This window comes from Emydura macquarii, unplaced genomic scaffold (assembly GCF_026122565.2).
Source record: "Emydura macquarii macquarii isolate MOO-44397 ecotype Brisbane River unplaced genomic scaffold, CSIRO-AGI_Emac_v2 contig_2768, whole genome shotgun sequence".
Lineage (NCBI taxonomy): Eukaryota > Metazoa > Chordata > Testudines > Chelidae > Emydura > Emydura macquarii.
In genome coordinates, this window is record NW_027132905.1 from 982,101 (window position 1) to 1,005,037 (window position 22,937).

The 22,937-nt window shown below is 49.4% G+C and overlaps 1 protein-coding gene across 1 annotated transcript in view; it reads left to right on the forward strand.

The window, feature by feature from the left end:
• ADAM19 (ADAM metallopeptidase domain 19) overlaps positions 1-22,937 on the forward strand; it is a 44,378-nt gene that overhangs the window by 10,591 nt on the left and 10,850 nt on the right. The window contains exons 4-14 of the mRNA XM_067566258.1: positions 6,040-6,118; positions 7,760-7,836; positions 11,134-11,326; positions 11,696-11,761; positions 13,229-13,300; positions 13,988-14,154; positions 15,393-15,477; positions 16,180-16,319; positions 18,027-18,204; positions 19,978-20,067; positions 22,081-22,276. Coding sequence (XP_067422359.1) covers positions 6,040-6,118; positions 7,760-7,836; positions 11,134-11,326; positions 11,696-11,761; positions 13,229-13,300; positions 13,988-14,154; positions 15,393-15,477; positions 16,180-16,319; positions 18,027-18,204; positions 19,978-20,067; positions 22,081-22,276 — 1,343 coding nt within the window. The remainder of the gene's footprint in view (positions 1-6,039; positions 6,119-7,759; positions 7,837-11,133; positions 11,327-11,695; positions 11,762-13,228; positions 13,301-13,987; positions 14,155-15,392; positions 15,478-16,179; positions 16,320-18,026; positions 18,205-19,977; positions 20,068-22,080; positions 22,277-22,937) is intronic.

Consider the following 22,937-nt stretch of genomic DNA (forward strand, 5'->3'; position numbering starts at 1 on the left):
TGTTTTGCCGGAGCAATAAACCTGTTCTCGTTACCCCAAGAAAGGGGTCTGAGAAAGTGAGATGTGCTGGTTCTAGGCTTCGTCTGCATCTGAGTCACCAGCACCAGCAAAGAGACTTGGATTTCAGCAGTTGGAAAAAGTGTCAGGTTTTACCCAGAGGACTCCATAAGGGCTTAAATATTTCACTCCCCACTGGCAGTTGGATATTGAAAAGCAGCCCTGACAATTATTACCAGGTGTCACATGCTGGATGTTAGAGGAGAAGGCCAGCTGCGTTTCTCCCAATAAGCTCTGTCGGGGGATTCTAGTAAAGTGGCCAAAGATGAGAGGTGAACGTCTCCTCGGGGACACCAGAGCGAGTCTGCTGCAGTCGATGGAGGGGCACCACTCCGCAAAAGGAGGATTGATCCCAAAATGCAGACAAATCTGGTGCAGAAAGTCTCACAGGGAAGCAAATTCCTCCCACCCCCAAATGTTCTTGGCCATCAGTTTGGCAGATTTATTACTATCTGAGAAGAGACAGAGAGAGTCTGAGTTTTTTTTTCTTCACCACTTTTGGTCTCTAGACCAAAATGAAAACCAGCTGACGTTTCCCACAAGAGATTCGGGGCCTTGTTCGGCTTTTGGTTTTTTGAAAAATTGTGCTCATGCGTCCAAGACGTTGGTATTTATTTAAAAAATGGCAGCTACCCATGCAGCCTGATGACGTTGTATCCAGGAGCTCCAACGGAGCTGTTAGCTCTGCTGAGTTCATTCGAAGAACCCTCCCCATCTCAAAGGACAACCTGGGCCTTCGCTGGAGCCAAGCCAATCTCAGTTGAAGACTGCTGATCAGATTTTCTGAGCACTTCCCCACTGAGTTCATTAGTCACTGAAGGCTCCCAGCGTGTCACAGGACCGTGCTAGTCAATGATGCTTGCTGTAAATATTTTACTGGCTCGAAAACATGATAAGACAGGCACCAATTTATTGTGGAAACCCTGGCTGAGATTTTTCCAAAGCCACTTAGGAACAGGACCCCAATTCCCATTTAAATTAAGGTGATCGTGCCTCTAAACTTCCGAAGTGACTTGGAAAATCTCCCACCACATGTTTTATTCAGCCCCTATCTAGCCCTGGTTTTATCTAAGCCCCAATGCTCTTGTGCTGTCTCCAATGGCATGCAGTGCCTCCTTCCCTGCCATCTATTGCAATGCATCTAACTTGCTGTCTGCTGCTCTTTAGAGATCTGACGGGAGAAGTCAGAGGGAAAGGAGGCTTTCCTCCACAGTTCAGCCACCTTTCCTCTGATTCCCCGTCCTGTTTAGCTGACTGGGCTGCAGGCAATGCTCTCCGGGAAGCCCCGGGAACTCCGGACAGCCTTCCAGCACGAGAGCTGCCGGGAGCCGCCTGTGACCCGTGCCCCGTCTCTGTTACATAATCCTGCCTTCTCCTGAAAAATGCCATCAGCCTCATTCATTGACTATTTGACCGGCACCGTCACTGGGACTGAGACAGCAAGCCAGAGACACCCCTGCATTAGAACACCAGGCCTTTACTGCCGGCCCTCTCACGCAGCGGCTCCATGGCATTGAGATGGGCCCTTTGTTTAAAACAATGACATCATTGACAGAGCGGAGCTGGGCCAAGATCACGCCAAGCCGGTCTTCAGCAGAACTCAGTCTTTAAGACAGCTGTACATCATGGCACCGGGCCAGGCCTGTGCTCATTTGGCTGCCTTGCTCAGATCTGACCCTGCTCCTCCGGCTGGCCGTTCAATGAAAACTGGCAGCAAGCAGCCTATTTCCAGCCGGATTTCAGGCTCCAGCAGGGGGAGGTTGGATGCTCTAGGGTGCAGCTGATGTGTGCAGAGGGCAGGTCAGGGAGAGGTGAGTGTGTGTGCTAGGGGCCAGCCCCTCTACTGGTTAGAGCAGCCTGAGGACAACTCTAATGTAGGCAGACCTCAAATGCACCTGAAATCACAGTCAGGGAGCCTGAGCCGGTCTCCTGGCTGCAGGGGCTCGATGCCGATTTGTACCGGTTGAGGATCTGCCCCATCGATTCAAAGCAGAGACTTGCACACACTCACTCCAGAGCCTCTCGTAAACGGGTTGCTCGAAGCAATTTCCTGGACGTTTAATGCAATTTGGTGATGAAACATTTGATTCTTGCAGATTCATGCTGACGAAGCTAGGACAGCTGAGGTGAAGATTACAGGGAGATGGTTTTCTGTAGCTCGGTGTTTCTGTGATTATCTGCTGTTTGCGGATCTGAAATAGCTGAGAGCAGCCCCATTGAAGGCTGGGCCAATAATGGTCCAGTGATGAGCATCAACACATCAGAAAGAAGCAACATGAGCTTTGCTGGGCTACAGCGGCGTTGGAGAAGCAGAGAGGAAAGCAGTCGTATTCCAGCCATCAATTGGGCTCAAACGGAACGCCACCCAGCACGACTTCCACTCCTCCCCTGACTTGAAAAGCACCATTATCTGCCTGGATACGAGCGGGAGTCTCATCTGTGGCAGGCAAAAACGGTTTCCATTGCAGCCTAGCGAGGGAGAAAGGGGCGTCTTAGAAACTGAAACGCTTGCAAGCCCTTTTCGAGAGTGCTGTTTACGTTTAGCTCAGGGAAATGCAACCGGCGTTGAAGCCTCAGCGCGCTGCCTGCTGGGGACAGAGTGGTCATGTCTCCCAGAGGCGACCTGCAAAGGCGAAATAAAAAATAGGACTTTTTTCCCCCTCCTTTGTGATTTGTAAAGATGACCTGACAGGGTTTATTCTCCCACCCAGAGATTATTTATTTATTTATTTATTTTTGCTTGTTTTAAAGCCTTAGAAATATTGGGAATTCTGGTCTTTCCTGGTTTTGCTGGAGAACTTCTTGGATGATTCAGAGATGTGGATTGGGTCTTTTCGTCCCTTAATGGAATGGGGTTTGGGCTGAATGTTTAACAAAGCCGGCTAGAGCTTTTCTCACACAGATTTGAGTTTCAAACAGTCTGAATAAAAATCCCTTCCCCTCTCAATCAGATTTCACTTTCTCGGTATCTCTGACGTCCTAACCCTGCTAATTCTCCATTCAGTCATAGTCTTCCAGGGTTGAGACTTGAATGCCTCCTGTCAAAAAATCAAGCAGGCTGAAACAACCCTTTAAATGTTGCTAGTGGGGAGGAGGCTGGAACCCACAACCTGTCAGGCCTCCTTTCTAAAGCACACAAAGGACACAAGCACATCCCTGCCACCCCACTTTGCAGGTGCCCTTTAAGAAATCCACTGCCTGAAATGTAACAAGCCCTAATGAGCAGGAGCTGTCACTGACGCTGAATATCACAGCCCCTGAGTATGGCATCCTTGCGCGACGCCCAGTGAGGGGCCTCGAGAGTTGATCGTACAGCAAGCGGTCCTTCGTAAATATCTGTGATCGGTCATTTTCCAAGGTCATTTTCCAGCCCTTGAGAGATGGGGTGGTTGGTTTTTGTCAGGATCTGCCCTGTTTTGCTGCTCAGCCCACTGGGTGAAAAAAGGAGGAAGAGACTGCAGCGGCATCCGATCCAGGTGCTTAGCAGTGACATGCTGAAAGCATTCCAGCTTGCTGTGCCTTTCTCCAGCTCTGCTTGTGATCCTGGGCTCCCTGGTTGAAGTCAGGGGGAATTTTGCCTGTCTAAGGAGTACAGGGACAGGTCCTAAATGGGGGGTCAAAGTTTGCCTTGTTCCTGTGCCAAAGAAGATTGTGAGAGCTGTAAAATGGAACCATCTGCATCCATTCTCGAGAGACTCCGTTGTAACAAGAACAGAGAAGGGCTTATAGCAGCCCTCAGCCATGGACCGCCCAGAACCGTGGGGGAAATTTATAGCGAAAGCTGGATCCAGACTTCACAGCTGGTCCCCCTCCCCCAGGATGCATGTTGGACTGAACCCAAACCCTGGATCTGAATACGCCCAGGCTCCAACAATAATGTATTTGGATCACCACTTTATGGCTTAATGTCAAAACACATGGGGCGGGAGCCCCAGTCTCACGTGAGATGATGATGATGGTGATGGATTTTTCCATCTCTCGATGTCTTCAGCTGAAGACTGGATGAGTTTCTGGGGAGATGCTTTAGCCAAACACAAGTTATTGGGCTCAGTGTGGGAGTAACTGGCTGAAATGACTTGCATTAACAGAGGTGCCTGTGACTGGACTCGACCCAGTAGGCCCCTTCCAGTTTTATGGTTTTACGTTCTTAAATTCTACAGCCTGGTCAGATTAGATGATCTAACACTCCCTTCCGGCAGACAATCTTGGAATCTATGTGCCAGTAGTACCAGAGGGTCACTGAACCCATTGTTCTGGGCACTGCTCAAACACGTAGAAACACGCAGTCCCTGCCCTGTGGAGTTGGCAGGCTAAAAACCTCAAGTGAAATCTTCTGGTTTTCCCCAAGTCTCTACAAATCATCGTTGCACAGGAAATGCTGGTTTGTACTGGTGATGTCGAGTGTCCCCGCCGTCTGGCTTGTGCATCAGCTTTTCACTCTTGTTGCACTTTTCTTTTTCCTTTTGGAAAGGGTGGGTCAGATTTATGAATGAACCACAATAACAGGCTGCCAGTGGAAAGCACGGCGGGGTGGGTCCAGTGTTTCAGAGGGGGAATCAGTCAGTGGCTGAGTTTGAGATTCAAGGGCATTCTTTTCTTTGTCCTAATGTCATTTAATCAATGGTTTGAAGGCGCACTTAGGAAGATGACTGGCTGAGCACTTACACGTCTGAGTGCATTTCGTGAGATAAAATGCATAACTGATCTGAATGGTGTGTGAGAGAGAGAGCGTGATCGTTAACCTTTGCACTTCTGAGCCTCTCCCCACTAAGGCTCCCTCTGGGTAGGGAAGGAAACCTAATACTGATCTGGCAGATGCTCTGATTGCACTGATGCGCTGCGTAAGCCATTAGCCCTTCTCTCGTTTCTGGAAGAGTGTTAGTGGAAGGCTTGGCAGATGGAAAGTGCTGGGCTAGAGGTAAATGTAACATGGCAGCGTGCGGAGTGTGTACCGTAGAAAAGCCCCGTTCTGACTGCCCCACTTGCCGTGGGATTTTTTCATTGTGTTCAGTTTTACGCTATATGCTCAGTTATGGCTTGTTGAGCTGAACCAGAAGAAGGCTGCGGGGAGCTCGGATTGTTCTCTATAGATACAGCAGAGGGATAAATACCAAGGAGGACGAGGAGCTATTTAAGTTCAGTGCCAAAGTGGGCACAAGAACACGTGGGTAGAAACTGGCCATCAACAAGTTTAGGCTTGAAATTAGGTGGAGGTTTCTAACCCTCCGAGGAGAGACGTTCTGGAACAGCCTTCCAAGGGGAGCAGTGGGGGGAAAAGACCTAACTGGCTTCAGGACTGAGCATGACAAATTCCTGGAGGGGCTGGTACGATGAGATTGCTTATAATGGCATGTAGCTGCTCAGCAATGGCGAGCAGCAAATAGCTCCAATGGCTGTTGCTGGGACAGACGGCTCTGAGTTACTACAGAGAATTCTTTCCCAGGCATCCGGCTGGTGGGTCTTGCTCACATGCTCAGGGTCTCACTGATCGCCATATCTGGCGTCAGGAAGGCATTTTCCCCTGGGTCAGATCGGCAGAGTCCCTGGGTTTTTTTTCACCTTCCTCTGCAGCACTAGCAGGTTTAAACTAGTGTCAATGGTGGATTCTCTGTAATCTGAAGTCTTTAAACCGTGATTTGAGGACGTCAGTAACTCAGCCACAGGCTAGGGGTCTCTTACAGGAGTGGGTGGGTGACGTTTTGTGACCTGCGTGTGCAGGAGGTCAGACTAGCTGATCATGAAGGCCCCTTCTGACCTCAGTCTAGAGTCTGAGACTCATAACAAACAACTCCCACACCAAATGCCTCGGGACTCAGTCCAGCACCCACTGAAGTTAATGGGAGCGTTTACATTGCCTTAAACAGGAGCTGGATCAGGCCCTTATTGCATTGTGATTGTCAGACATCCCATCAGAGATGATTCAATAATAATGTGCCACGTCTAAAGAAATGTCCTTTTTTGTCTTTGCTTCGCTATGGGTAGGAACCTCTTTGCCCCAGGCTACACGGAAACCCACTATACCCAGACTGGAATGCCGCACACCATCACTTTCAACCACACAGTAAGTACACCAACTGTGCAGGTGACTCCAAGGAGAGGGAACAGAGAGGGGACTAAGCTTCATCCTCTGGGGACTTGAGTTCCCAAGTGGACTGGGTTGAATGTGAATTGAGTTTGGATTTCTCAGCCTGTAGACATCTCCAGTGGGCACCTGTTTGCATCCCCAAATCTTTGGCCAGGCAATGGCCCCATCTCAGGTGAGTTCTGGGATTGGCACAGTAGGAGGGATGCTGCAGGTTAGGTTTGCGGGGCAGCGGCAGCGTTCGGCAGGGAAACCTCTGACTTTGCCTGCCTCTCGTCATAGCTCTTTAGTCGCTGCAGAATTTGGGAGCTCTGGAAAATGGAGACCTGGAGAAAATGCTGCTTTTTCCTTTGCAAGGAGCAAAACGCTTCAGTGTGTGACCTGGTTTGATTGTTTGCCTCTGCATGGAGATGGGCTGGTAGCGCTCCAGTAAAACACCAGCTGAGTAGCCTATGCCAGTGGCAGTACTCCACTTCTGCAAGCCCAGATCCTCTCCAGATCCCAAATACTAAATCTGGGCTCGCCCTAAAAAATACAAACCAGACCAGAGGCGACGTTTTCAGAAGCACTAAAATGAGTTAGGAGCTTCCGTCCCATTGACTTTCAACGGGGCTGAGGGGTCTACGTCACGTCAGTGCTTTTGAAAACGTTACCCACGTTCTGCTGATGAAAGGCAAAGAGATTCCCTTTGTAAATTGCCAGGGCCGGCGCCCTTGGCCAGAGTGGTGGTGACTCAGAAGTTGGTTGCTGTCATCCTTTGCTTTTGGTGCCACTCTGCGGAATGGGAGATCCATGCTTACTGTGTTCCCAGCCTTCCGCAAGATTAGCTCATGCCAGCTGGCTCCAGGTCAGAAAAATCGTCATGAATTGCCAAACCCAGACAGGGACCGACTGACTCCCTGCTGCAGTTGCACAAAGATGCACATTGGTTTTAATTTTAAACTCAAAGATAAAGACCGTGAGATCATTTTCCCCGATGCTGTTTGCTCCCCTCTCTCCTCCCGGCGGCACAGAGCTGGCTGAGGAGTTCGGGCTGTGATGGAATACTCTCAGAAGAATGAACCTCGTGGCTTCTTTGTTCCTTCCATAGTCTGTCTTTTGTCTTGAGATAAGCCCGTATAAATGGACTTTCGGGTCTATAACACGTAACCTCTATAGAACTAAGATATGAGGTCAGCACATTCTTCAGGGCCTTAGACAGATTCCCATTGTCAGATAGACAGATTCCCATTGACTTCAATAAGCTTTGGATCGAGTCCTTAGCACTGCAGCCTGATCTGCTCTTCCATGAAGCTTCCTCGGGACATGAGAGCACCTGAGATTTTATTAGCAATGATGAGCACATTCCCACAGAGCCACAAGGCCCTGTCATGACGGCGGAGATGCTAGGTTTGAATCAGGCAACCACTGGGTTTTTTGTTATGGTGCATTAAAGTCTAACTTTCTGGTAGAAGGAACAATACCAGAGAGAACTAAAGGCTTCGTCATTGCTCACGTGGCTCTTAGCAGCGCCCCAGTCCTGTACTGGTCCTTCCTGCCCAGAAGTTAATTCCACCCTCCCACAATAAAAGAACTCACCAAATTGTTCCTTCCCTTGACAATCTCCTTTCTCCGTCCCAGGACCATTGCTTCTACCATGGCATTGTGAGGGGCATGGAACAATCCAGTGTCACGCTCAGCGCATGCAAAGGGCTACGGTAAGATCCAAGTAAGGCCTGGCAGACCTCTGGCCTTTCCTCTCCCTCTCCAGGCCCCTCACATGGCTCTGTAGGAAGGGGCTGTTCGCATGAGAGCTGGTCTGGAGTTTTCCAACTAGATGTTCTTGTACCAGCAAACGTGGATGGGTCAAAATCGAAGCTTTGTGTGGGAACAGGTCGGCTTCAACCAATGGTTCGACGTGAACTTTTGAAAAGTTTTGAAATGGTTGAAATGAAACCCTGTTTTCCCAGTTGGAGCTGACTCTCTCTGGTTGGAAAGTTGAGGAAAAATAAATAACTTCTAAATGTTTTGTCTGCAGGAAATTTTGCTGGAATCGACACACTTACAAAGTGTGTGACAAAACATTTCTGACTCGTTCTAGTGCTCGGCAGAAAAAAAGACCAGATCCTTCACAAGAGTAAATCAGGATAGCGCCACTGAAATGAAGAGCTGAGTTCACTTACAGAAGCTGGGAATCTAGGCCCAACATATCACATGCACTTTAAGGCTCTCAGTTAAGGCACTTCACATCTGTTTATAAACAGGAGGTTGTTTGTGGTTGTCTCCAGCTGATTGGAAGCTGGGCTGGCCAGATTTAGTCCAGTCAGGAAACAGGCCTTGCCAAAAAAACCACAAAACGACCTCAAGTGATTTTAATGTAGACGAAATATCTAGTGATATAAACAGGGTAAAGTATGGCCACCTGTGATTTGCAATAAATAATCCACTTGCCATTAAAATAAAAAGAAAAGCAGAAGAAATTGCAGGTGCGCCCCACTTCTGTTTTATGCCACAATCTTTTTGGCTCTGTATTCTTAGCGTCAAAGGAAATGGCAGGAGGTCGGCTAACACATGCAGTCGTGCTGCACCGCACTCCGATCAGGCTGCACGCTAGCCTGGAGAACTGTTCTAAATAATGTTGTGGTTGCTGGAACTGTATGGAAGCTGAGCACACACATCTGCTTTCACTTTCCGTGCTGGGCTACCAATCAGAGCCACTCCACTCCTAGCGCTGGATGTCGTTCACGGGGCCAGGATCCCTCTTCAGCTAGAGCCTTTCCCAACCTGATGCAAGTAAAAGAGCCAGTTTAGCAAAACACACCCATATGGCTATATACAAGCTCCAATGGGAAAAGCATTTCCATCAGCCCTTGATTACAAGCAAGTTTTCTGTTACAAGGGGAGGGGGGAGGGGGGAGAACAGCAACGTGGCCACCGAGAAGTCTTGTTAAAAATGCATGTGCAAGAGGAAAAGCTCCAGAAGCCATTATCCTCTCCACCAGGAAACCCCCACAGCCCAGCTATGCAGCCGCCCAGTAGATTCTTCCTGGGCACCTGCCAATGGGGTCAAATACTGTTCTCAGTGATAAAAGTGGGGTAACTGCAGTGTAAACAAGAGCAGAGTTTAACCTGGATCTTTCTCAGCAGTATGAGTGAGCCTGGTCTGATTTGGCATTGCCCTGCAGTGCCTATGAAATAGCGGTGCGACATTCGGTGCGTTTCCGTCGCAGGGAATAAGAGAGACAGAGATTCACTAATGTGTCTTAAAGCCTGCTCGGCTTGCCCAGATATTTCAAACCATGATCCGTGAAAGGCATTGATCTTCCCAAGTCTGCCATGCCTGCAGTGCACCTTTCAGGGGCCTGGGGAATTAGACTGCTGAGTATCCTAGGGAGCGTCTATCAAAATGTGCTTCCTGGATTGTACTGGAAATACACAGCGTGGGATTTTGGGGGGACAGCTGCAGGAGAAATCAGGCAGAGCTCCACAACAACTCCCCTTGAAAGGGGTCAGCTGGAAATTCGTGCTCCAGCCAGTAGCTTTTAAAGGAAAGTAACAGGCTTCTAATCTATGAAATCTGGAGGGGGTGCCCCGCTCCCACCTCCCAGAGAGCGCTCTGAATACAATCACAGACCATAAAGAGTTCTCCGTGGCCAAATACGTTGTTTGTGGTTCTTGTATAGCTCTTTTCTATCAGCCACTCCCTCAGTTAAATAGGATGCACTATTTCCCCTCCCAGACTGGGCCGTGCATGGCAGCATAGAACGAAACAGCTGGCTAAAAGAAGTCTAGGTCAGACTGGTCCCAAACTGGGCAGCTGGGGGGAGGGAATTCCTCCATGGTACTCAGTAAGGATCTGTTACTCGCTGTCATTTTTGTCACTGCAAACCGCTGTAGTGTCCCAAAGACTGACACAAAATTAAACTTGCATGAAGGAGATAAAAATAGGAGCTGTTAGCCTACTTGGAACACTGTTTGTTCAGTCCAGCGGCAGCGTTAAGGTTTGTCTCTCTCTAACCTTCAGTGTAATTTCAAGCAGTCAGGGTGAAATTCATCCCTGTGCAGAGGAACAGCAAAAGCCCCTTGACTCACTTACATCTCTTAACCTCAATTTCTCCATTTGTATTAAGGGGTAATGATTCCTACCCATTTCCCTGTAGTCTGTGACTGAAAAAGCCTGAGGTATGATTGTCTGAGTCACCCGAGTATATTACAGACAGCATAGTAATTAGCATGGCTGGTATTTACAGGGGAGTGTAAGGAAACTGGAAGTCCAGTTGTCACTGAAGGACCATGGGAGTTAGGATGCTTTATTTTCCCAGACACCTTTGAAACTCCCTACCCACAGCTTTGAAGCTGGTATTTTTGGTGGGCAGGGGGGGAATAACTTTAAAATTTACATTTCCGTTGAAAATTTTCACATCTCTTTTTTTTCATGAAGTGAAACAAAATGAAAACCATTGTTTTGGTGCAAATTGCATGGGGTTTTGGCCTGGGTTTTATCTCCCTTTCTCCCATCCTGGGGAAATGAGGCAAAGGCGGAAAATAAACTGCCAACTGTGGAGATTGCTATTGTTGGAAAACAACACCATTTTCTTGTTCAGTCGGAAGGAACGTTTTCGATTCAGTTGACCAGCCACGTCTCACAAAGTATTTTTGACCAAAAAAGTTCAACGAACTCTACTATGAACTGACAACATCATTTCTCTGTCTTAAATATTCATTCGTCTCCCTTCACCTCACAATCATTGATGTGTTTATCCGTGGGAGGCGGGGCCGGGCTATTTGTGCAGATGGGGAACAGAAGCACTGAGACGTTGAAGCCCAGATTGTCAAAGGGTTTCAGTGAAAGTTAGGAGCCTAAATAATTTTGTGGCTCTGGGCTTAAGTGATTTCCCCAAGATCACACAGGAAGTCAGTGGCAGAGCAGGACATTAAATGCTGGTTTTCTGGGTCCTCGGCTAGTGCCCTAACCACTGGACTATCCTTTCTCTCACTCCTCCTTATTTCGACAGTGGTCTTATCGTATTGAGCAGCAACCTCAGTTACCTTCTAGAGCCAGTCCCCGGTACCCAGGATCAACACGTCATCTACAGGTCGGAACACCTGGAGCTTCCCCAGGGGATCTGTGGGTATCGGCAGGATGAGCCCAAAGCCGGACACTGGCTCAACAAATTGACAAGCCGGGCCACAACCAACCGTCACAGGGTGAGCATGCAGCATGGAAGGTAGGGCGCGGAGGGGCAACGACGGGCGGTGTGGAGTTCATTACCTGTGAGCCAGGGGCTCCTGCCATCCTCCAAGAGCAGGTCGGAGGAAACGAAACCTAGGGGATGCTTTGGAGAAGTTGTCACGCGGGGATTGTGAACTAGTGGCTGCTCAAGCAACGCAATGAAAGCCAACAAGGATTGGTGTGTAATTGTGTGTGTGTGTGTGTGTGCGGGGGGGAGACAGCGATTGCCAGACAAGAAAAATGATTAACAACCCCCTTGCAAAGTGCTTCCTGTGCGAGGCTGGGGAAATAACCCTCTCCCTTGGGGTGGGAAATAACCCACCCCCCTTGCTGCTCTGTCACAGGTGAAGCGGGAGGATTTGCAATCTACGAAGTACGTGGAGCTGTTGCTGGTGGCTGACTATGCAGAGGTAAAAGAAATGTGCCGTATTGACCCCGGCTGAGAAGTGGGCCCATGGCAAATACCTATCTGCAGAACAGGTGGAGGGCGGGCAGGGGCAGGGACAGCTTTCCCCTGCCCCCCTAGCCCTCCCTGAGATGGTGGTACCCCAGCAGGGTCTGCAGCATGCGTTCCACTTCCGTGCCCTCGCAGTCCCTGGCCGCTCTGAGAGTAATGGCACGGTTGATTGCCAAGAGGGAGAGGTGGAAATTGTGACATGGACCAGTGTCTAGGACTGAGGCCACCCACTCATTTCAGGTAGGCCACTGCACAGCCATCAGAGATGTACCTATTGCCCCGTCACGACCGACCTGCCCTGGCTACTAACCAGTGACCGAAAGCTAAAAGGCTCCGTATCGTAGCAGTCAGCGTCAGTCAGTTACGCAGCTCCACGTTTAATGATGTAGCTCTTGGAATATACGGCTCTCCACAGATGGTGAGCTGGGGTTGTGGGTTTTCTCAAGGAAAACTGGGTCCCCTCATTCTGCTCCCTTCCCTACAGAAATCCAGGTCATCAGCTGTTCTCTCAGTTGGTACTGAGCGGTGGATGCTGTGAATCTAAACGCTCTGTGCCGAAGCCGTTCAATACCATCACAAACCTGACAAAGTTTAGTTGGTCATTTAATTATCACCACGGAGTGGAGCAGGGAGGCCAGTCCGATTCATAAAGTTACAACCTGCTGTTAAATTGCATGGCCTCTATAACTTATTCTGAATGAAACCAGAGAGGCAGATTCTGGACGTTTCTCCTCTGTTAGCACCAGGAGACTGCAGAGACTGTGAGAGAATGCATCTTATCCAGATGTTCGGTACCCTTTCGTTAGTCAAATCCTAAATGCAAACTGTGCCCCCTCCCCACTTTTAAAAGAAAAAAATGTCCCAGCTTTTCCAGTGAGAGCACCGTCTGTTCGTAACTTTTTAAAGTACGTGACTCAAACGTTATTTGCCAAGTTAACTCATTATTTACCAGATGTTTTAAATGGGCCCAAAGTGTTTTTAAATAGAGCAATGCAGCTCCCATTCTTGTCCGGTACGTGAATTGCGTAACTAACCCTCGGTGACAGGTGCTGTGGTTGTACTGATTATAGGCATGAAGTTACATTATCTTGTGCTTAACCTGGTCAGCTCTTTATGTAAACCTCTGGCCAGGGGATTCTCCTCCAGGAGTAACTTGCTCCATTCAGTGGCTAGCATCACAGTGGTGTGATGCCGCCAGCTGGGAGCACAGGGAGAAGTGTTATGAGATCTAGACATGTGTAGCTCCTCCTGCAGAGAATAGGGATCTGGTGTAGACACTGAAGGAGGAGGACTTCTGGGCACCACATGTGCACCGGGTTAGTCACCTCCGTATTCTCAGAATAACGTGACTGGGTTAAACGCATGTGATGCTCTTGCTTGCTTCTAAAGGATGATGCTGATTTCTGCTCGCTTCATTTAGTTTCAGAAGAATAACTATGACCTTCAAAGAACGAAGAATAAGCTCGTGGAGGTCGCTAATTACGTAGATAAGGTGAGGCCAGGTGTGTAAACTGTGGGAAAAGAGCTGAAGTCTCAGTGAAACAAAATCACCTGCGCTTCCTGTGCCAGAAGGAAGCCTTCCTTCTCGGCAAAGGGAATTCCCCACTGACTCATTCTGCCCAGTCACTTGGCAGTGAGGAGACAAGATGGCGTCCTCGTCTCAGAGTTCCCCTGAGCACAGGCGTTGGAGACGGGGAGCTGAGAGGGAATCCTCTTTCCTTGCTAGAGAATTAGCTGCTATCAAATCCCCCCTCATGCTTCTCTTCTGCAGACTAAACAAGCCTAGTTCCCTCAGCCTCTCCTCATAAATATTGTGCTCCGGCCCCCTAATCATTTTTGTTGCTCTCTGCTGGACTCTCTTCAATTTGTGCACATCCTTTCTGTGGTGCAGGGGGGGGGGGGAGGGGGCCCAAAACTGGACACAGTACTCCAAATCAGGCCTCCTCAGTGCTGAATAGAGGGGAATAATCACTTCCCTCAATCTGCTGGCAATGCTCCCACTAATGCAGCCCAATATGCCGTTAGCCTTCTTGGCAATAAGGGCACACTGCTGACTCATCTCCAGCTTCTTGTCCACTGTAACCCACGGGTCCTTTTTTCATGGTTTAAAATAAGGAGAAAAAAAATCAGCAGCGATCAGTTGATCAACCCTTTCTTCTCCTCTCTGTGTATCTTCTAGTTTTACAAGTCCCTGAACATTCGGATTGCCCTGGTGGGGCTGGAGGTCTGGACTGACCGAAATAAGTGCGATGTATCCGAGAATTCACATGCCACCCTTTGGTCCTTCCTCGCTTGGAGGCGCAAGCTACTAGCCCGCAAAAAGCACGACAATGCCCAGCTGATCACGTAAGTTGCTCTTCCTGGGATAACACGACCGCTCTACCCAAGGGATCTGGGCACCAGGAGTAAAATCAGTTTGCAACATTGTACTGATCTGAGATTCTGGGTGGCAGATTTACCAAGTGCAGGCACTTGCCAGCCCCAAGTTGTATGCCGTCCCAGCACCTGGGCCTTGACGTGGGGAACTGCCATTAGCATTATTATGCATGCATAATACATGTGCAAATGCTCGTGCATCTTTGCTTGCACAATTGCGCACATGTTTTTCTGAAGATCTGGACCGTGAGGCAAGATGTCCAGACTTCAGTGGGAGCAGAGGGTGCTAAGCACCTTGCAGGAGGCACTCAGCTTCTGCTGCTGCTCTGATTCGTGGCCCTAGAGACAGGGCCAGCAAGATGGGCCTGTAAGAAGAAAAATCTGCAGCAGGTCCTTCATCCTGCCTCTCTCGCCAGTGAGAATTTCCCCAGCTGGCAGGTAGTGGGAAGTGGAGCGGGAGCCTGTGAAAAGAAAATGCAGAGCTGCAACACCTTTTCCTGGGGGGGTCTTCCACAGATGGATTCATCCTAACTGTTTTTTTCTGGGTGTCTGGTCAGACACGCTTCCCCACGCCACCGCTTTCTTATTAGAGAGGGCATTGTAGCATTCTGGGTCACCGGGCACTCCTTAAATCAAAGCACTGAGCTCGGACAGTACGTCTGCATTGCATGGGTATTCACCCAGCACTCATTGAACTCCCAAAGGGTAGGGTGACCAGAGAGCAAGTGTGAAAAATTGGGACAGGGGATGGGGGTAATAGATGCCTATATACGACAAAGCCCGGAATATTGGGACTGTCCCTATCAAATCGGGACATCTGGTCACCCGACCAAAGCATGGCCCCAGCATGCACAGGGCTCAGGATGAATCCTGGGATGGATTCTCCGTGAACAGTTTCTCCTGTGTGTGTGTTTCAAAGTCCAGGAGATCCGTAGGAACTCACCCGGTCGTTTCAAGCAATCTGATTGGCTGCACAGCCCAGCTGGCTTGAGTATGGTCTAAGGTGGCCGGCCGACTAGCTCTCAAAGAGTAATGGTGGGGCTCAAAAGGTAAACTGTGACGCGAGCAGGAAAGGTATCAATGCAGACGCCATTTCCTTATGGGCTGATGTAAGTTCATAGGGCTTCCGACTGCAGACAGCATTGATCACCATAACCCCTCATCAGATGTCTCTGTCCCATGGCATTATTTCTCTGGCTTGCTTTCAGCGGGATGTCGTTCCAGGGCACCACCATCGGCTTAGCTCCTCTGCTAGCCATGTGCTCTGATTTCCAGTCTGGAGGGGTGAACATGGTAAGTTATTGCTCACAACTGATTAGGTGTTACCTGTGTGTAGCAAAGACCTGGGGCAGATGGCTCCCAGAAAACCAGGACGGGAAATGCTTTTCCATGTAGGTCGCCGGCTTTCCCGTTCATAATAGGTCAAAGACAACCCCCGGTAATAATTCTCCATGCCTTAGTGAGAGGTGCCGGGTACCTCATTCATCACAGGCACACGTGGTCAGGACAGAATGATGGGCGGGGAGAAGAGGGAGCCGGGTGGGAGTTGAATCTGGAGCGTCTGTGCATCGAAAACAAGACATCCCGACTTCAGTCTCGGGTACCAACAATCCAACACCTGATGCCAGCACCGCTATCGTGTAAAAGGCTACATTTTAAAGACCGGGGACCTAACTGATAAACAATATTAAATTGAACCAATTGTAAAGGCCCCTGTTAGGCAGTGTTATGGCCCAGACAAGTCGTGCCTTTGGCGGTCAAGGTTGGTGCTGGTTGCCAGCAGGCCACTTTGCAACGGACCTCTGAAATGGACAGAGGTGGGCCGGAGCTGCAAAGCCCGGACTGCTCCCTCGCACAGGCTGGTCTGGCTGAGAGTTCTGGCGCAGACCCATCTTCAGCAGCAGAAAATGCACGTCCACCAGGCAGGCCTGCTCTGCGCCCGCGCTCGGCAGCAGTGCTGGTGAAACGCTGACGCCGCTCTTTGGCTTGGAATAGGATCACTCTGACAACCCCATCGGCGTGGCGGCCACTGTGGCCCACGAGATGGGCCATAACTTTGGCATGAGTCATGACTCGGCTGGCTGCTGTTCCGCCAGGGCAGAAGACGGAGGCTGCATCATGGCTGCTGCTACGGGGTGAGCAACTCTTCCGTTATCGTTAAGTGAAACAAAATCCGCTGCCTCTCTAGAACCCCAGGGAAAGGGGGTCATTGAGAATGCAGCACAGAGATGGGTCCGGTGCTGTACGTCATATGTTTACAGAGATGCCACCTCCATGGAAACTTGCAGGAGCAGTTAGTTTAATGCCCAGTTTACCCTAGTTTAAATTAAACTGCCCCTTGAGAAAGGACCAACCCCAGTGAAACAAGGGGGGTCAGCCAAAGTATTCCTGGGGACCTGACTCCTGCAGCAGGAGGCCTTAGTTGATTTAGTTGCCTGTGCTCTGTACGTAAAATGCCCCTACTGGTGTCAGGCACGCTCACCTGCGTGACGGAAGGGGTCGCGCACCCGGGCACTGTGCCGAAATGACGGGCCTGGGGGACCATCAGAAGACACAGCTCCAGGGCCGTGTTTCTAAGCCTGGACCCTGGGCTTGTCAATTGCCTGTTACCAGCGTCTTGTTAAGAAACCTCCGTTCCCCCGGATGCCAGTTCACTGGGTGCAATCGAGAGGCTGGTGGCGTGAGAGCGTAGTTTTGCCCTGAAAGCAGGAAATGGATTTGGTCCAACTTGCTCTGTTTCTATTTCAACTGAATGCCCACAAGTCTATATTTCAAAGAAAAGGAACAGCAGCCGCCAGGGGAAAGAGGAAGGAAGAGGTACCATGTAGACCCAGGGGGATTCCAGAGTTAATTTTGTGTGAGGAACAGAGGGCTCCATGTTTCTTCATACACATAAAAACGCTAGCTCTGCCCTCTTCTCTTAAAGCCACACTCACTCCTATTGCTCCAAAATTTACCCCCGGCCTCCAGAAGGGTTTCTAGAAGTTCTAGACCTGGGCTATGTACTAATTAAAAACCCTAGTCCACCCCCAACGCCTCCCCCCGTCTTGTTGAAAAGCAACAAACACAGCTTTTAACCAAGATCATTTTAAGGTGTTTTACAAAAGCAGATATTTACAAGCCCTTGTTTTTAAGTCCTTGAGTTTTCACAAAGGAAAATATCAAGAGGAAAAGCGGCAGTACGTGGGCACCTGTGCACACATGCAACACGCACACACATGCAACATGTATGTGTCTGGGTGCATGCATCTGACATACAAAAGGCTCAAGTACAAATACACACACTCTAAAAGGAAATTAAAAAGCCATGGAACAGAAAAACTATTTAAACCCATTTCACATCAGCAGGTGGTGGAGGGTAAAAATAAACCTTTGGTTTTTATCAGTCAGATTCATAACCAATTATTCAGCGTCAAGTGTTAGATTTTAAAAGTTACTCCAACAGTTAGGAAGATGCCACACGGAGCGGCTAAGGGCATATCTCCTTCTGGGCACGTATGTGGAACCTGGGTTTTAGTCTTAATATTTTATATTATGAAAACCTCTTGGAGGAGGTAACAGCTGTGCCCTTTCCAGACTCTCCCATCGTGAAGCCGGGAAAGGGGGCGTCAGAGCTGAAATCTAAACTCCTTGTCAGATGTAACCTTGGTACAAGATGGAATCCCGACACTGACCATGAACACAGGCCAGGCCAAATGTACCTTTTGTACAACTTCATTGCAGTCCCCATGGGAGACAATCCTCCGAGGAGGAGCAATTCAACCTGTGCATGTTCTTGTTATGCTGCCGTATGCCATTGATCTCCTCTAACTCCATGCTCTTCTCACCTGGTCTGTGTGCAGACATCCATTCCCCAAGGTATTCAACACCTGCAATAGGAGGGAACTGGACAGGTACCTGCAGTCTGGTGGCGGGATCTGTCTCTCCAACATGCCAGACCCCAATACTTTATACGGAGGGAAGAGGTGCGGAAACGGTTACCTGGAAGATGGGGAGGAATGTGACTGCGGAGAAGTGGAGGTAAATCTCATTGAGATCTCATTGTTCTGAGGCTGAGCTGGGGAAAACTGACGCAGGTGCTAAGCACTTGACAGGTACACAAGCCCATGGCATGTGTACAGCTTTTATATGTGCAGGAGACGTGCCTATGGAAAGTACAACTGACGCATGCGTGCAAAGTCAATCGGATCGTAAATCTCTTTAGGGCCGAGCCCTTGTCTAACTGTATGTACAGCACCTCGCACAATGCATCCCTAATCCTGACTGGGGCCTCTGGGGGCTTACCACAACATAAATAATAATGATAACATGCATTCGTAACATGCCAGCTAAATGGATCATGTCCCCCTCTAGCTGCTGATGCACAAAGAGGATAAGAACCTACTACTGAAACCAGCTAATGGAGTGACTCCTTTAGCTCAGGTGACAGAAGTCTGTGCTTTTGCTGCTGAAGATTTTAGGAGGGCACGTGCAGGAACATCCAGCCTACACGTTAGTAGGAGACATGTATGGAGAGAACACAAGCTATTTTCATGCTGGGTGCCTGTATCTTTGGGCGCTCTACTAAGCCAAAACACGTACCACTGAAGTGTCCTAAAAATCAACAGAGAACAGTTAGTCTGGTCCGAAAGAAAATAAATAGAAAGAGCATTTACATCAGCATAAGGACGGAAGTTTGGTGTCGTGAGGCTCTTTGGATTAATGGATAGAGCACTGGGTTCTATTCCTGACTCAGCCACTGGCCTGTCGGGTAACCTTTCACAAATCATGTCACCATTCTGTGCCTCAGTTTCCCAGTCTGTAAAATAGGGATAGTGATTGTGGGGGTGAAGTGCCTGAGATCTGCTGATGAGAAGAGCTACCTAGGAGCTAGGTGTTAATATTCTAGTGGCCATCTCCATGCAAATGCTCCACCAACACAGCTCTAAAATACGGTTAAGAGAGGTGGGTAGACTGGACGCACCACAACATTTGCCCTGAGTTCTAGAGTTGAAGTAGGGCCAGGGGCCTCTGGTTTGACCATATGCAAAGAGGGGGAGTCATTTGCAAAAATCAAAGCCGGAAGCAGGTTAAGCTGTGAAGCACCGCCAAAGTTCAGGGATCTGGAATCCGTGATCGATATGGACCCGTCTCGATATCGGACAAAGGTAGGCAGAGGACTCACTGGCGTTTTCGAAAGGCGTCTGAGCCTCTTCTGCTTTGCAGTTTGCCAGGCTCACTGTAATTACATGCAGCTTCATCTCTGCGCACATCAGGCCCCCTCTTTTTTTTATATTCTTTGCTTCCCTTTGTCACCCTCTCATCCTGGTTCATCATAGAGAGGGAACCCATCAGTAGAGGTTTTTAAGGCCCGGCTTGACAAAGCCCTGGCTGGGATGATTTAGTTGGGGTTGGTCCTGCTCTGAGCAGGGGGTTAGACTAGATGACCTCCTGGGATCCCTCCCAACCCTCATCTTCTATGATTCTATGAACCGTCCTGGGCCACTATTGTAATGTACGCAGCAGCCTGATCTAACTTTCCATTCACTAGAAGGGATGTCACTAGTGTGCTATTGTCAGGACGTACATGTCTTCGCAGCAGTGGCGGGGCTGGGAGACCAGCGCTGGGCTTTCTGGAGGGCTCAATTGTACTGAACATGCAGGGTGAGGAAGGAGGGCAGATACACGGTGTGCATGTAACTCATCCTCCACAAGAACGGGCTAAACCCTGCCCTGACAACTGGCCACCTGGGTGTTTTCAGCTTAGTGCGTCTGCCTCATAAACACGGCCTGTCCCTTGTTCCTCTCTCCCAGGAATGCAACAATCCCTGCTGCAATGCCGCCATTTGCTCCCTGAAGCCTGGTGCTGAGTGCGCTCATGGAACCTGCTGTCACCAGTGCAAGGTTGGTTCTGTTGTTTGGTCCCTGTGCTAGCAGAGATGGGAGAGGTCCGTCAGGGGGCTGCTAGAACAGGGGAATGGCTGAGGGGAGACTGACGGAAAGAGAAACACATGCCCCCAAACGTAGGGCTCAGCGTCTCACCCCAACACCAAAAGGATGTGATTTGAAAAGACGCATGGAACGCAGTCCTGAGCGTGGTTTGGGTTCTCCACCTCATGCAGGCAGACCTTGCTTAGGCCTCCTAGTTCCTCTTCCCCTCTGCTCTTATTTATTGCTGCAAAATGTTCTGGGAAACAGCCTGTGTTCAACGTGCATGTTTAAATGCAGTTGCATTCTCCCGTACGATTACTCCCGCTCTGTCCAAAGGCAATAGATACCATGGTGATAGGTGCACTAAAGACCCCTGCAATTGATCGAGCCCTTCTATGCGCTCACAGAGGCCCATGGTACTGGGCCATGCTCCAGGGAGACATTTTCAGATGGGTCCCAGCCCTCCGATTTTTGGATCTGCCATCAACAATGGGGGCAAATGGTAGAATGTAGAGATCCAACACCCTGATCGCACACTCCACTCCGGGAGTGAGACTTCTGCCTTCATACCCACTTTGCTCTCTGCCTTCCGTTGACTTCAGGCACAAAGATAGAGGCTGTCTTTGATGCTGTGGCCTTAAACGTATCACTTTGAGAAATGCTTCGGAGGAGGAAGAAAACATCTTTCTGTCCCAATGTCCTACTCTTGTAAGCAGCATAGGCCAAGATCTTCAGAAGTGACTGATTGTTTTTGGGTGCCCAACTTCAGACCCATTAAAGGGGCCTTATTTTCAGAAGACGGGTGCTCAGCACTTTGTGAAAAGCACTGCTCTGCGGGTACCTAATGTCGGGTCCACAACAACGGAGGCAGCTAAAATTTGTTGTCATTTTTGAAAGTCTTTCTCGTTTATCCAAATAGGTTTTCAGTACATAATGTAAGTGAGTTCGTTGCTACTTTCGAGTGTTGTGCAAAGCATACAATCTCTTTGGGCACAGAAGCAGTGGGTCACAGTCCCTGTCATTTCAAACACTTAGATTCAGGTCCTGCCACTTTGTTACAGCCTGCAGCCTCTCCTATGATCAGTGGAGTGAACTCAGCAGACCTGCAATTTAGAAAACGTGGGCAGCCTGGTCTGTGGAGAAGACACAGTTTCCTCCCCTTCTCTCGGGGAGACCAGCACCATCTGTTTTGGCTTACGCTGGTGCCGGGCTGTGGTTATGAGGGGTTAAACCGCATCAAGGGACACGCTTCTGTTTCCAAGAAGACAGCTGGCACTGCAGGGCTTGGAGTGTAGGTTCCCTGGTTGATTATGTTACCAGTTTATTGACCGTTTTTGTGTTCTGCCTCCGCGGTTGCTGAAAGAGTGAAATTGTATCCAAGGAGAAACCTGCACTTGAGAACCGGGAGCGTTTTCCTTGTGGGGGTTAGGCAAGACGTTATCTTTGCCTCTAGCCTTCTAGTGAACTGTTGAATTCCTCTCGCGTAGCAGCTTACCGGAGAAACTCCAGCAGCAGAGTGTGTGCAGTGGTTGTCTGGATCTCCCTTTGCATCTCCCCTTCCCTAGGAAAGTCTGGTCAAAATAGCCTGGTTCTTTCAAACTCCTTTGGAGCATGGTGTAGTGGGCTTGAGTTCTGCAAACAATACGCTTGCATGGCCCAGTGGATGTAAAGTGTACACCCGTATGTCACTACGCTCCACTCAGTGGGTGTGCTGAGGAACTGAGCTGGGTGTAAATATATAAATAGATGTCAAGCGGACCCCTCCACTGAACGAATACGACTGACCTACTTGCATCAAACGGTTTTGCTGTCTTGTTCGATCTTTTGGGTGCGTGAGGATAGGTATTTGGAGGGTGGGTAAGACAAAGAGATGGGGGACGGCTAGATCAGACAGCATGTAGAATTTTCTTACCCTTGAGAAACAAAAGCTTGTTGCAGGTCAGGCAAGGAGTAACCGTTGATTGTTTTCTCCCTCCATCTCTTTAGCTGATGGCTCCAGGAACCCTCTGCAGGGAGACCTCGAGACTCTGTGACCTGCCGGAGCACTGCACTGGCAAGTCTCCATTCTGCCCCGCCAACTTCTACCAAATGGACGGCACGCCGTGTGCAGGAGGGAGAGCGTATTGCTACGTGGGCATGTGTCTCACGTACGAGCAGCAGTGCCTGGAGCTCTGGGGGCCTGGTAAGGAGAGTGTCTTGCAGAGAAATGGGCTCTGGGTGAGATGTTCTTTGCAAGATTGATAAGCTGCTTTATATTATTATTGTTAATTATGGTAGCACCTCGTCACCTCTACTGAGATCAGGCCCTGCCGTGTGCTGGACATGGTACAAACATAACAAGAGACAGTCCCCAGCCTGAAGATCTTCCAATCAAAATAGACAAGATGGACAAATGGTGGGAGGGGAAACAGAGGCATAAAGAGAGAATGTGATGTGCCTAAAGTCACGCAGCAGGTCATTGGCCACTCCAGGAATTGGACCTAGGTCTCCTGGCTTGTAGGCCAGTGCCCTGTATGCTACACCACGCTGCCTCCCCGTAACTTTCTCCAGAAGTGCCCAAGAAGGGTTGAGGCATATTGCAGGGGCAGCACGCAGAAACTTGTGCTTCCTCTGCCCCCATGTTGTGTCTGTTTTCAGATAAACAGAGGACTTGTAGGTTTCTTTGGTGACAGATTGTGACCTCACAAGCACAGAATTCTGACTTCCCCATGGGGTGCAGGTGAAGCTAATTGGGGCTGCAGAAAACACAGATGCAAACCCCAGTGCTTCTACGAATTATACCAATGACAGCCAGCCGGAAAGGTCTAGCTGGGCCCAGCCTTCCGTCTCTTTGCATACATCCC